This window comes from Benincasa hispida, chromosome 11 (assembly GCF_027475165.1).
Source record: "Benincasa hispida cultivar pf3 chromosome 11, pf3_genome.v1.1, whole genome shotgun sequence".
In the NCBI taxonomy this organism is placed as follows: Eukaryota; Viridiplantae; Streptophyta; class Magnoliopsida; order Cucurbitales; family Cucurbitaceae; genus Benincasa; species Benincasa hispida.
The window spans coordinates 81,347,333-81,361,425 of NC_143488.1; the positions used below are offsets into that span (position 1 = coordinate 81,347,333).

Below are 14,093 nucleotides of genomic sequence, written 5' to 3' on the forward strand. Positions count from 1 at the left end.
GCATTTTAAGAATATTTTAAATGAGTATTAACGGTTTGCATTCATATATTAATGATAATTTTTTTTTTTTAATTTAAGAGTATTTCGGAAACTTTTGAAAGTTTAAAAGTATTTTTGAAATAAAACACTAATAATTTTCATATAAAATTAACGGTATTAATATTTTTGATTTTTTTTTGAATTGACATAAATATAAAGGTGGAAAATTATTCTAAATGGTAAAATTGATGAAAATATTTATAAAATATAGCAAAATTTTATAACTATGAACAATAGACGTTGATAGATATCAATAGAAGTAAATCAAGGTCTATTAATTCTAAAATCTTGTTATGTTTTTATAAATATTTTGATTAATTTTATTATATTTAAAAACAATCCTACAAAGTTTATGGTATCTTGTATAATTAAAAATAAATAAACAAATAAATCAGCGAGAAAAAACCATGCCGAATGGTATTTATTTTCGTCAATTACAGGAGGGTTTTTAGTAGGGCTTAAGAGCAACCTCCCCGCCTCTGCGATTTCAAGTCCTCTCACTCTCGCTTCCATTGTTGAGGTCTTCTGAGTTCTTCCCTAATCACTACTAATATCATCCCACCATGTGGGCTCTTCGTAGAGCTTCTATTTCTCTTAGGTATGCTTCTCTTCCTTCATCTGTACGCCTGTTCTTCATACTAGACCTCTCTGTTTCTGTACCTTACACTGTTCATTCGGTAATGCAAAGCAAAGAAAACAAAGTTGAATCTCGTTTTGGATGTAAACTTTTGAATTCGTTTCATGGGTATTGGTTTTCATTAATTCTGTACATCAACAAGCTTCTTTCTGATCGAGTTTCTAGTGCTCATTAAAGAAGAAAATAAAGTAAAGGGTTGTGCGTGATTTGTTCTGTTCTTGTTGTCACCTTCACCTTCACGTTCTATTTCTATTCTTTTTTTCGTTCGTATATTAGCTGAAATGCAAAGCTTCTCTTGGTTGGGATTTTTTTTCCAAACTTTTTTTTTTTGTTTTAAAATATTTTTCTGAAATTTTCAAATTTCTGGGTTTGAGATTCTGTCTTCGTAGTTTATGAGGCTATGTGCATTTCTGGACTGTTGAGTTTCAAAGATGATGATTGGAATATCATTGAGGGAGATGGTCCGAGTGATGAAATTAGAATCAGTGAAGAACGTAGACATGAGAATTGGGATGAAAGAAGCTGTAATATTGAGAAGAAAAGAAGAAATCCTTATAATTTGGACATTCTTCTTCTTCTTCTTCTAATGTCCTAAACATCAAATTTTCTCCTGGCAGTTTCCTGAAATCAATCATTATTAATCATCCAAAGTACTGTTTTTGTATGTATGTACTTCTGTATACATATACTATATATATGCACGTGTATATTATGGTGGGGAAGGTATAATACCTCCAACTTTTCGGACCCCTCCCTGTACAATCTTTTTGTGTTCTCTTTTCAGGAATCAAGGGTATAGAGAAAGAACTTCATATTTCTTTGGCAAACTAGAGGTACCATATTCTTGGGAAGGAAATGTAGCTGGTTTTAGAACCACTGCTGCTTTATCTGATCGATGCATCTCTTTTGAGAGAAACAATCTTGCAACATGGCCGACCTCTGGGATTTATATTAGTAGTCGTGGTCTATCTTCACAAGCTGGTGCTGAGAACAGTGGAGAGGAAGATAACGTGGAAGATGGATTTTCTGAACTTGATGAAACACTTCCAAGCACTAGTCCACTTGAAGATAGTAAGGCAGCTAATGATAATGAAGAGGAACTAACCTCTGGATCAGAAATTGATGATGGGACTCGAAATGAACTTGATTTACCCGAGGTAGAAACTGAACTTGCTGAAAAGATATCTAAAAAAGGTGCTCCTTCAGCGTTGTTCGAGGCTATTTGGAGTGCTTCAGGTTTATCTGTTCCTAGTGTACTTGATAAGTGGGTCAGTGAAGGAAAAGAAATAAGCCGGGCTGATATCTCTCTTGCCATGCTCAATCTTCGTAGACGCCGAATGTTTGGGAAGGCTTTGCAGGTAAATTTATTTGATGTTACCTTTCATGCAATGAAATTCATTTGTGCGGTTTCAGGTTTGTAATTGATCTCATTTCTCTTGGAATTTGTGGAACTCTATATAAGTCTATGTGATTAGTGGACAACGGATTTCAGGATGGAAATATCCATCAATTTCTTAAAACTACAACAATCAATTGTAATATGGTCTAACAGGCACAAAATGATTTCAAGATGTGTTTTTTAGGTTTGTAATTAGTAAGCTTGAGTATGTTGAACAATTCTTAAGATGTACCATTATTAAATACTTGTATAAAAAATTGCCGAGCTGGCTTATAGCATTCAAGAAATTTTCAGTTGGTTTGATGTTTGTTTGAGCAGCATCGGAACTGCTGGTAGTATGTTTTGATACACATTTATATATTGTTGGGCTTATAAAGTCATTATTGGTATGAAAATGGTTGTGCAATTTTTGACACTGAAGAACTTTTTAGCTATTGTATATGGTTACTATTTTTCCCTATTTGTTAGACATTCATTCGTCAATTCCTGAACTCATTGCTGACATTTCTGTATCCATTCCACAGTTTTCAGAGTGGTTGGAATCCAGTGGGCAACTTGATTTTATTGAGAGAGATTATGCTTCTCGCCTTCACTTGATTGCAAAGGTTCAGGGTCTCCATAAGGCAGAGAGTTACATTGCTAATATCCCAAAGTCCTTTCAAGGGGAGGTGGTATACCGAACACTTATGGCTAACTATGTGGTTGCCAGAAATGTAAAAAAAGTGGAGGAAGTATTTAACAAAATGAAGGAACTTGGATTCCGAATCACGACATTTGCTTGCAACAGGTTGCTTCTTCTTTACAAGAGGGTTGACAAGAGGAAAATAGCCGACGTTTTATTGTTGATGGAGAAAGAAAATGTCAAGCCTTCTCTGCTTTCTTACAAAATCTTAATAGATGCTAAAGGAGAATCAAAGGACATGATAGGGATGGAACAAGTTGTTGATACAATGAAGGCCGAAGGAATTGAGCTTGATGTTTCTGCCCTTTCCATATTAGTTAAGCACTATGCTTCAGGTGGGCTTAAAGACAAAGCCAAGGCCATTTTAAAGGAGATGGAAGATGTTAACATCAAAGGTTCTAAATGGGCTTGCAGAATTTTACTTCCCCTTTATGGAGAACTCCAAATGGAAGATGAAGTGAGGAGGCTCTGGAAGATTTGTGAGTCAAATCCTCGTATCGAAGAATGCCTTGCTGCCATTGTTGCATGGGGAAAGCTGAAGAATATCCCAGAAGCAGAGAAAATTTTTGATAGAGTTGTAAAAACATGGAAGAAGCTGTCCGCAAAACAATATTCTACCATGTTGAAGGTTTATGCAGACAACAAGATGTTGGTGAAGGGCAAGGAACTAGTCAAGCAGATGGCAGACAGTGGTTGTCGCATTGGTCCGTTTACATGGGATGCAATTGTGAAGCTCTATGTGGAAGCTGGGGAAGTAGAAAAAGCAGACTCTTTCTTGGTTAAGGCTGTTCAAAAAAACCAGATGAAGCCATTGTTTACCTCATACATGATTATCATGGATCAATATGCAAGGAGGGGGGATGTCCACAATGCAGAGAAAATCTTGTATAAGATGAGACTATCGGGTTACGTGGCTCGATTCAACGATTTTCAAACTCTAATACAGGCATACATTAACGCCAAAGCTCCGGCCTATGGTATGAAAGAGAGAATGAAAGCAGATAATGTATTTCCAAACAGAGATTTGGCAAGAAAGTTAGCCCAAGTTGATGCTTTTAGGAACACAGCAGTGTCAGATTTACTTGACTGAGAAATTTAACCTGATACTTTTGGTATGTATAAGCTCCCCAGATTTCAACTTTATTTTTACAAATTAAGTATTTGTTAATTAATATGGTGGCTGCTCTTTAATATGTTTCGATTATGTATCCTTCCCTAGAATAAGAATTCTCATTTTTCAGAAACTCAAAATGGTTTATTATTTATGTCTCTCACTTTAATTTGTCAAGTCTGATGGTAGTTTTATTTTTGTATTGTGGTAGCCAAAATTTGGAAATTTTGAAAAATCATGACATGTTTCAATGCATTCAGGTTTTGAGTTTGAAAATTTTAAGGTAGGATTGTTGGGTTTTATGTCCTAAAACTCGTGGTATATAAAAATGAAGCTTATTTTGATAATTCAATAAAAGTGTTATTGAATAAACCTATTGCTTGAATAGAAATTCAATAAATCTAAAAATCCCTTGACTATTAGATGAATACTTGAATTTTATGTGGAGACATAAAGGTGGATCAAGTTCGAGTAAATAGTCAAAATGATCTATAATATATGGATAAGGTTGGATACCTTATTTTGGAAACACTATTGGATGCGACCTACTCTGTAGTTGTTACAAGGAGTTGTAAAGTGCTACAAACGAAGTAATCCTAATTCGTTCATGTTGGACTTGAGGAGTGGATGTGTCCTTGTGCAAAAGAGTTTGTACAAGATCGGATCACAAAATAAGTCACTCCTACTTTGTTTATCATTTAAGACTGACTATTTCAAAGTGATGACCTAGGTAACTTGATCTTTATCTTGAGTTAATTATGAACTCTTGTTTATCTAGGATTGCCCTTAGATTTGCATAGTTGAGAGTTGGCTCAACAGTGCCGACTCAATATGACTACCATTTCAGAAGTAAGACCGGATAGATAGCTGGGGTCAGGTGCAAGAGGGAATTCACTCCTACCCACCTTAGGGATAGTAGAGAGGTTGTTAAGTGTTGATTTTGGGACTTGGATCACAAAACAATTGTTCATTAGGGGATCAATGAGGACTTAAACAATTGTTCATTAGGGGATCAATGAGGACTTAAGGAACAAGAGGTAATTTTGAGGTAAAACAGAGATTTGACCCAGTCGTTATTACGAACTAAAGAGTTAACTTACTAATTATGGTTATATCGAGTGACCCATTAATCTCAGATCAGTCTAATGAGTTTAGTCGATTAATCTCAGATCGTTGGAGCCCATGATCTGTAGGTCCATGAGGTTTCCCTACTAGCTCGGAAATGGATTAGCTCTAGAGTAGTGTGATAAATTAATTTTAAACATTCAAATTAGAATCAAACGGATTGGAGAAAATATATTTAAATATGATTTAAATATATGAAGATGAATTTGTGTAAAAATTAATTTAATATTGGATATTAAATTAATTAGAATTATTTAAATTGTTTAAATAATTATTTATTAATTATAAAATTAATTTATGAAATTAATAAATTTTGATTTTAGAAATAAAATATGATTTTAAAATCAAAACAGATTTTTGGAAATTGAAAAATTACACAACTTGAAAAATGGGTTTTTCAAGTTCATCTTCAACTTGCTCACAAGGAACCCACCATCTCTTCTTTTGGTTTACTCCAAACATGAGCTGCATCCCATACAACACATCTCTTTGCATGATAGTCTAAAATATATTGAAGAGATTGAAGTGAAGAATGAGTGTTGAATCGACTGAATTTTTGCTTAAAAATTCGGATGAAGAAGGTGTTCTTCAATGAGTTGATTCAGTGAGCTTTCTCCATATTCCTTTTGATTCTAACTTATTTTGAGTCTCATAACTCAATCTAGAGCACCAAGAGGATAGTAGGGAAGATCTTGTCGCGATCTACATAAGGATTCAGAGGATTTTGTAATTGGAAATAGAGATTTTGTTTGTTTGACCAAGGTATGTTCTTGAAACCCATTAAACTTTGTTTTTAGCACAAATAGAATAGTCCATTTATACAGAATGGTAAAGGGGTCCCTCTATGATCATAGAAATGCCAAAATTAATGAATTAGAATGCTTATGGATCCTAATTCTTCTGCTGCGTGATGGTGTCGATCCAACAATTGGTATCAGAGCATCTTATAAGCATTCAGTTTGGATTAATTCTTGTTTGGTGGGTGTTTTGTATGAAAATATAAAACTACTATAATGATATGGTTGAGTTTTGGCATTTAATTTCTCTTTGATTTCTCATTTAAATTTGTAATTGGCTCTTGCTTGATGAGTTTTAATGTCTTCCTAAGAGTTTAATTTATTTGGAGTTATTAGAGTTGAAATTAAGCTGTAATTCGAAGAAACAAGCGAAGGGGTCGAGTTGCAGTTTCCAGACGATCAGCCTCTGATCATATCGTCGTTGAGCTTTAGTAGCTAAACAATCGTTTAGCTTCATATGTTAGACGATATGAAGGAAAAGCTAAACGATCGTCTAGCTTCGGGCGTTAATCGTTTAGGTGTTGTGTGTTAGACGATCGTCTGCCTCTGGAGCTAAACGATGCGTTGTTTTGCTATGCGATGACACTACATGATCGTGTAGCTTTGGGTGGGAGCTAAGCGATTAGGCGAAGAGCTATGCGATGGCGCTGAGTGATCACTTACACGATCATTTACCTTTGATCAGGAGCTAAGCGATGAGACAAAGAGCTATGTGATGGCGATGAGTGATTGCTTACATGATCGTTTACCTTTAATCGGGGCTAAGCGATGCGGCGAAGAGCTATGTGATGTTGTTGAGCGATCGCTTACACGATCATTTACCTAAAAGCGGCAACTGAGCGATGTGTCGATTGCTATGCGATAGCACTAGGCGATCGCTTGCCTCGGGCGTGCGCTAAACGATCAAGACACGGTGCTAAACGATGGAGCTATGCGATAGTGTTTGACACTAAACGATCGTGTAGTATCCTCTGACGCTAGACGATGACACTATACGATAGAAGACGAACACTATACGATCGTGTAGCTTTGTTAAACGATAGGCGTTGGTTGCTAAACGATCAAGCAAGTGCTAAACGATCAAGCCCATCGCATGATGATGGTCGTCAATGCTAAATGATCTGACTTAACGAGATTTTGGGCGAGAGCAAAATCAGTCGGTTCGACCGGTTCTCTTGAGCTTTGGTCCGGTTCAGCTTCAAATGGTTTGTGGTTGGTCTGGTTTAGACTCTGCTGGTCCGGTTCAGATAGTTCGGGTTTGATTCAAGTGGTGTTGGAGCGGTTTGAGTGGTGTTGAAGCTGTTTTTGTAATTGTTAGACCTTTGTTTGCTTGTTTTTGCCAAAACTAAAACCATATCAGTACGTGTTTAATTATTTATGTATTGGATGTATATTATAATTAAATAAATCTTGTATGTGCATATAGTATGTCATTTAGATTTAAAATCCCACCATAGGAAGCATGCAACATGCATTGAAAGTATGTTATAATTTGTTATAATATATAGTATGCATGTTAGGGTTTCTTGTATTTAATATAAGTGTTATATTAGATATTGAATGCCTTTATGTTGTGGATGTTTAGCATGTCTAAAGTTTTATAAGCTGTTATAAAATTAGGTTAGACATTTAAAATTCATAACAAAGAACAGTTGCATGCTCACGTAGGTTAACCACTTGTTTTAATTAGTTAAAATAGGTCGTTGAACTTGTAAAACTAGGGTTACAAACTCAACCGGTATATAATCTTGTCGAAGGTTAGGGGTATTTAAGTTGTCGGTTTATGGAACACCTTTTACCTGGGAATTATGGCTGAATAATTGAGCGTTGGTAACCAGTTTTATTAGTATCCGTGAACGATGTGAGGTAATAAAAGGGTTTATCACCTAGACATTGTAGGTTTAACTCCATTTATAAGAGTTATACAGGGATAAACCACATAGACTTAGGGTTATTTTTAATTAGCTGGGAAAGAACCTAAGTATGTAGTTACCCAAACATTAAAACACTTCAGTGGTAGTGAACAACTTCTTTATGATAGAGTTATTAGAAAACTTCAGCGGGAGATTAATAACATACGTGGTATGTTATTCTTAGCTCTTGCGTCCTTAAGAGTTCACAATCTGGATTTAAGCGATACTTCGTGTCACCCTGGGAGTGACCTCTCTTCGGACAGTATTTTTAGCTTAAATTTAGATTCGGGTGAATAAGGGGAAGTTGTTCGAACAAAAATCTAGTGTATGATTTCAAATGCCACGTCTCCACATAGTTCACATCGTGAGATTCATATAACGCTTCGTGTCACCTTGGGAGTGACCTCCCTTCGAAGAGCAGATGTATGCGTCAATACCAAGGTGAACGAAGTAGTTCATAATAAGTGGGTGAAGGAAATGTGTCAACATATTCTACGGTCTCCTCCATTAGTCTGAACCGTGAGATTCTTATATTGCGCTTGCTGGTTAGCTTTAAGCGGCCTTTTGCTAGTCATTTAACAGGTATAGAGATACCAAATGGTAAAAGATGGGTATGGGATGCCCTAGTTTATTGTATTTCTCTATAAAACTTAGAAACTCAGTCTTATATATCGAATGTATAAGTTACCACTGGAGTTTTAGTCCAAGTGGGAGTTTGTTGGGTTTTATATCCTAAAACTCGTGGTATGTAAACGATGGAGCTTATTTTGATAATTTAATAAAAGTGTTATTGAATAAACCTATTGCTTGAATAGAAATCCAATAAACCTAGAAGTTCTTTGACTATTGGATGAGTACTTGAACTTTATATTGAGACATAAAGGTGGATCAGGTTTGAGTAAATAGTCAAAATGATCTATAGTATATAGATAAGGTTGGGTACCTTATTCTGATAACACTATTGGATGTGATCTGCTCTGTAGTTGTTACAAGAAGTTGTAAAGTGCTACAAACGAAGTGATCCTAATGCGCTCATGTTGGACATAAGGAGTGTGGGTGTCCTTGTGCAAAAGAGTTTGTACAAGATTGGAGCATGAAATGAGTCACTCCTACTTTGTTTACAGTTTAAGGCTGACTATTTCAAAGCGATGACCTAGATAACTTGACCTTAATCCTGAGCTAACTATGAACTCCTGTTTATTTGGGATTGTTCTTAAATTTGCATAGATGAGGTTTGGCTCAACAATGCCGACTACCATTTCAAGGGTAAAACCGGATAGATAGCTGTGGACATAGGGTGCAAGAGGGAATTCACTCCTACCCACTTTAGAGATAGTAGAGAGGTTGTTCCCTTAAGTGCTGATTCTGAGGCTTGAACAAGGGATCTTGCCCTCTCATTTGGCATGAGAAGGACTCGGTTTTGTGATTGGATCACAAAACAATTGTTCATTAGGGAATCAGTGGGGACTTAAGGAACATGAGTTAATTTCGGGGGTAAAACAAAGATTTGACCCAACCTGTGAAGGTTAACTTACTAATCATGGTTATATCGAGTGGACATAATATATCTACAGTGAGCAGAGTTTAACTCTAGGCTTTAGTGGAGTGACCCATTAGTCAATGAATGGGATTAGATCGGTTTAATAAGTTTAGCCGATTAATCTCGGATCATTGGAGCCCATGATCTGCAGGTCCATGAGGTCCCTCTACTAGCTCGGAAATGGATTAGCTCTAGAGTAGTATGATAAGTTAATTTAAAACGTTTAAATTATAATCAAATGGAATTGGAGAAAATATATTTAAATATGATTGAAATATATGAAATGAATTTGTGCAAAAATTAATTTAATATTGGATATTAAATTAATTAGAATTATTTAAATTGTTTAAATAATTATTTATTAATTATAAAATTAATTTGTAAAATTAATAAATTTTGATTTTAGAAATAAAATATGATTTTAAAATCAAAATAGATTTTTGGAAATTGAAAAATTACACAAAACATGAAAAATGGGTTTTTCAACTTCATCTTTAATTTGCTCATAAGGAACCTACCACCTCTTCTCTTGGTTTACTCCAAGCATGAGCTGCATTCCATACAGTACATCTCTTTGCATGATAGTCTGAAATATATTGAAGAGATTGGAGTGAAGAATGAGTGTTGAATAGACTGAATTTTTGCTGAAACATTCGGATGAAGAAGATGTTCTTCAATTGGTTAGTTTAGTGAGCTTTCTCCATATTCCCTTTGATTCCAGCTTATTTTGAGTCCCACAACTCAATCTAGAGCACCAAGAGGATAGTAGGGAAGATCTTGTGGTGGTATACCCAAACATTCAGAGGATTTTGCAACTGGAAATAGAGATTTCGTTGGTTCGGCCAAGGTATGTTCTTGAAACCCATTAAACTTTGTTTTTAGCATGTTTATTTTCAACCAAAATTAATGAATTAGAATGCTTATAGATCATGATTTCTTCCGTTACGTGATGGTATCGATCCAACAAAGATTACTTTAGAAAGTTTGATAATAACATAATAATAGTTCATGTAACAAAGCCCGTTTTACTTTTGTTGAAATTACAATATGTATGACATAAATATATTGTAAATAATATGGTATTGTAAATTTATAATCATACAAAATCTTAAACAAATTAAAAATAGTCAAAATTTAATCTAATATTTGGTGGATAACTATAACTTAATTGATGGTTCATAAATGTATTATGAAATTTTTTTAACAAATCTATGAATTGGGTTCTAATTTTCTCTTTTTTTCCTCCTTTTTTCTGAGAAAATTGAGATCTAATTTCTTAATAAAATATTAAATACATATTAAAACACTTAAAACATAAAACTGGATTTTTGTTTTTTGAATCATTCATTGTTGTGTGCTATTTAAGCTCTGTTTGAATCACATGTATTGTTTCATGGGTATGAATATTAAATGTGTGGAATGATTAATATTTATATTAGGTAAGATAATCGATGTTTTGAAGTTAAATGTATATGTTTGATTTACCATTCTTAATAAGTAATATAGTCATGAATTAAATTTAGTATTATTTAATATATTGTTACATTAGTTAATTGTTTAATAACTTCAAATATCACTAAATTAATCTCTTTTAATTAAACATATAATTTAATTATTAAAAGTAATTAACTAAACATAAAACAATTATAATACTCATAATTTAAAGTAAAATTTATATTAAATAATTAAGAAAACATAAAATATCAATGTTAAATATATTAGTTTAAATTTATTAAGTGTATATATGATATTGAATTAATCAAACTATATTTTTACGGTTTGTCTTTGATATAAAAATTCCACTAGTTTGAAAGTTAATAGAAAATTCATGTCAAATAGGTTTCAAAGTTCTCTAATATAGTAAGGGTTAAAAAGTGAAACATTAAATCTATTTGAAATCTCAGGAGCTGCTCTTATTTTTTATATAGATGATTTAACAGGTGCTTTCGAAGATGCTGGATAATCAATGTTGCATGTATGTTTAAAATGGAAGGAAATTTGTTAATTTTAAATGATTAAAAATATTTTCAAAGTGATTTTAAAATTTACAAAATATTATTAGAACTCTTTACATATGAATGCATGCTTAATTTACAAAATATTACAAGAACTCTTTACATACGAACTGCAATACTTCTAACTTAGCAGTGATAGACGATAACTTCAGTAGACATCTGGAGCTCTTGAGTTACTAGCTTCAGTAGGCATCTGAAACTCTTCAACTACCGAGAAGAGGAAGAATATTTTGAAAATGTAAGCTGAGAAACCCGATGAGTGACATTTTGAAATAACCTTTATGTTTCTAATCATAACGACGCATGCTCAAAAACTTAATCAAGAAACTCTTTCAAATGCATGTAATAAAGAAATACCTTTTTAACACATGTTATTTCTATAGAAACTCACCCAACACATGCTAAACCTTTTAAATAAAGATTTGCATGAAACTTAATTAAACACATGATAAATCAATCATCAAACCTGTGCCTGGACATCTAGGGGTGGACCAACTCAATACACCCAGGCATTGGGGTGGAGCAATGCATAGCAACTATCATACGTGCACGCAGAACTCAAGTATTTCGTATCGGGTACTAGATCCAATGGTTTGAAAACCTCTTTCTCAAATCATTATTTTTCAGAATATCGCATGAATAATCAAAACAAGAGTTTATAATTAAATCCATAACTCAACCCATGATGATAAAATCATATATATCAATACCTATGAAGCACAGATACTTCATGTGATGCAAAAAATCAGTATCAGACACGTATCGGATATTGATACTTCAAGATATTTCCCAGATATGTATCTGACACGCGATTTGATGTATCTATACTTCCAGATACTTTCTAGATATTGTCTGACATGCGATTTGACGTATATATTTCTATGCATAATTTTTTTTTAAGAAAAAAGACAAGGAATTCATCTAATCTTCCCCAATCTAAAATTAGGCAACCTATTTAAAAAGCTCACTCATCGAGTCCAAAACTAAATAAATAAATAAATAAATAACGGACCAATCCCTAGACTAGAATCATCTATTCTCCATCTTTACATTTGAGTCCTCACAAAGTCCACCAAAATATAAATTATTTGGATATTTTCAACAATAAGTTCTTTGTTTATCTTCATACTTCTCCCTCTAATCTTCTTTTCTTCTTTGCAATATGAATCATTTTTTTATTGTATTTTATTAACTATTGTACTTCAACATCTTAGATGTTGCTTTTTTTGTATTGTATTTCAGTGTTTGTATTCTATTTTGTGCTATTGTTATTAACTTGTATGCTAAATTTATCTATATCCTAGACTTTTTTTAAAGAAAAAGGAAATGTACCTTCAATGTATCAGTATCCTCGTTTTTTAGAAATATATATATTAAAAAAATGATGCATCCTTATACATCCGTATCTTAGTTTTTTTAGAAATTGATGAATACCGTATCCGTATCATGTAGCCGTATCTGTGTCTGTGCTTCATAGATCAATACCATCTTTGAAACAACCTTCAATATCTCATAAACATAGTTTATTTCATCAAATACTTTAAATGTTCTTAAAATAAATAATTTTCTTTTGAGAAGGGTCACTCATTGTCAACTAGTTTTTTCCTAAATTTTTCATTTCTTAGATTCTTGATTATCTTGAAATTTAATTGATAACTCCCTGGTTATGCTCATATAAGCTATAATTCGAATATCCCATAAATACCCTCCAAGAATAGCCAATTTCTTCCACTTTTTCCATTAACCCTAATTTCATTCAAATTTTAGGATTTTCTTTTCAATTGAGTCTATTAATTATTTAAAATTATCTTAAGATTCAAACTTGCTTCAGTTTTAAGGTTAGAATATCATAATAATACCAATTGGACCATAAATCATGTTTAAGAGCACCTTAGTTAACCTAAACTTTTGATTGTTTTGAAGATTCTTCCACTTGTGAGGTGTAGATTTGAACTTGAAGCCCCTTGGTTACATTATACCAATAATTTTCAAGTGTTTAATAAAAATTTATTAAAGTACATTTGAAAAGCTATTTTAAGTGGTTACCAAACAATCCAATTGTTCCAAAATGACTTATTTTTTAAATTAAATACTTGAATATGTATTCCAAACACATCATTAATATTGTTGACATTAATCATTTTTGTTTTCTTATCTAACAAACTCGTTCACAGCTTCTATAGGTGTTCGTTATTCGATGGACACTTGTACTATTGCATCTTTGTATAACAAAGGAGATAAAACCTACATGCATATTTCGGAATATCGGTAACAACATGATTCATAATTCAAATTAGAGTTGCGATAGCGAAACTACGCAAAGACATGTTCCTGCAAGAGTTGATATAATAATATTTTCATGTATGTAAATTTCAGATCTAGGTCAAAGTCACAGGGTGACAGGCCTTTGGTAATTATGTAATGCTTCTCTTCTCCAGGAAATGTAAGGAGGGAAGAAAAATGTATCTCATTTTGTTTTGTTCTCAACTTCTATTATAAAGTCAATCAAGCAATTACAATTTTTTTGGTGCACAAAAAGCCTCATTTAAGCCCGCCAATTTATTATCTTGTGGTATTTTTTTTTTTTTTTTAAATTTGTTTATTTTATTTTCATAATAACACTTATTATTTTCATATTATATATAACACATATATTTGTATGGTTTATGAATATAAGGTTTTACCGATGCTGTTTATGAATATTATATGTACATTAATTTATTTTTCATTCTATAATATAAGTTTTCTTATACTTATATTAAATGATTAATATAGACTTTTTGAATCAAATACAAAGAAAAAAAACTTTGATAGGAGGTTTTATAAATAAAAATA

General features: G+C 32.9%; 1 protein-coding gene across 3 annotated transcripts; it reads left to right on the plus strand.

Moving 5' to 3' along the window:
* Positions 1-415: 415 nt before the first annotated feature.
* Positions 416-13,796, plus strand: LOC120092069 (pentatricopeptide repeat-containing protein At1g80270, mitochondrial-like). 3 transcript variants are annotated; one of them, XR_016524916.1, is made up of 5 exons: positions 456-637; positions 1,461-2,034; positions 2,600-3,869; positions 9,965-10,090; positions 13,433-13,796. XR_016524916.1 is itself a non-coding variant. In XM_039050275.2 (4 exons), exons 1-3 carry the CDS (start codon positions 603-605, stop codon positions 3,845-3,847), a joined length of 1,857 nt encoding a protein of 618 aa, XP_038906203.1. In that variant the 5' UTR covers positions 456-602; the 3' UTR covers positions 3,848-3,869; positions 9,965-10,417. The 3 variants fall into 3 exon arrangements, 2 of the variants coding, with proteins under 2 accessions (XP_038906202.1, XP_038906203.1); XM_039050275.2 differs by lacking the exon at positions 13,433-13,796 and having other exon boundaries at positions 9,965-10,417; XM_039050274.2 differs by lacking the exons at positions 9,965-10,090; positions 13,433-13,796 and having other exon boundaries at positions 416-637; positions 2,600-4,031.
* Positions 13,797-14,093: the final 297 nt, after the last annotated feature.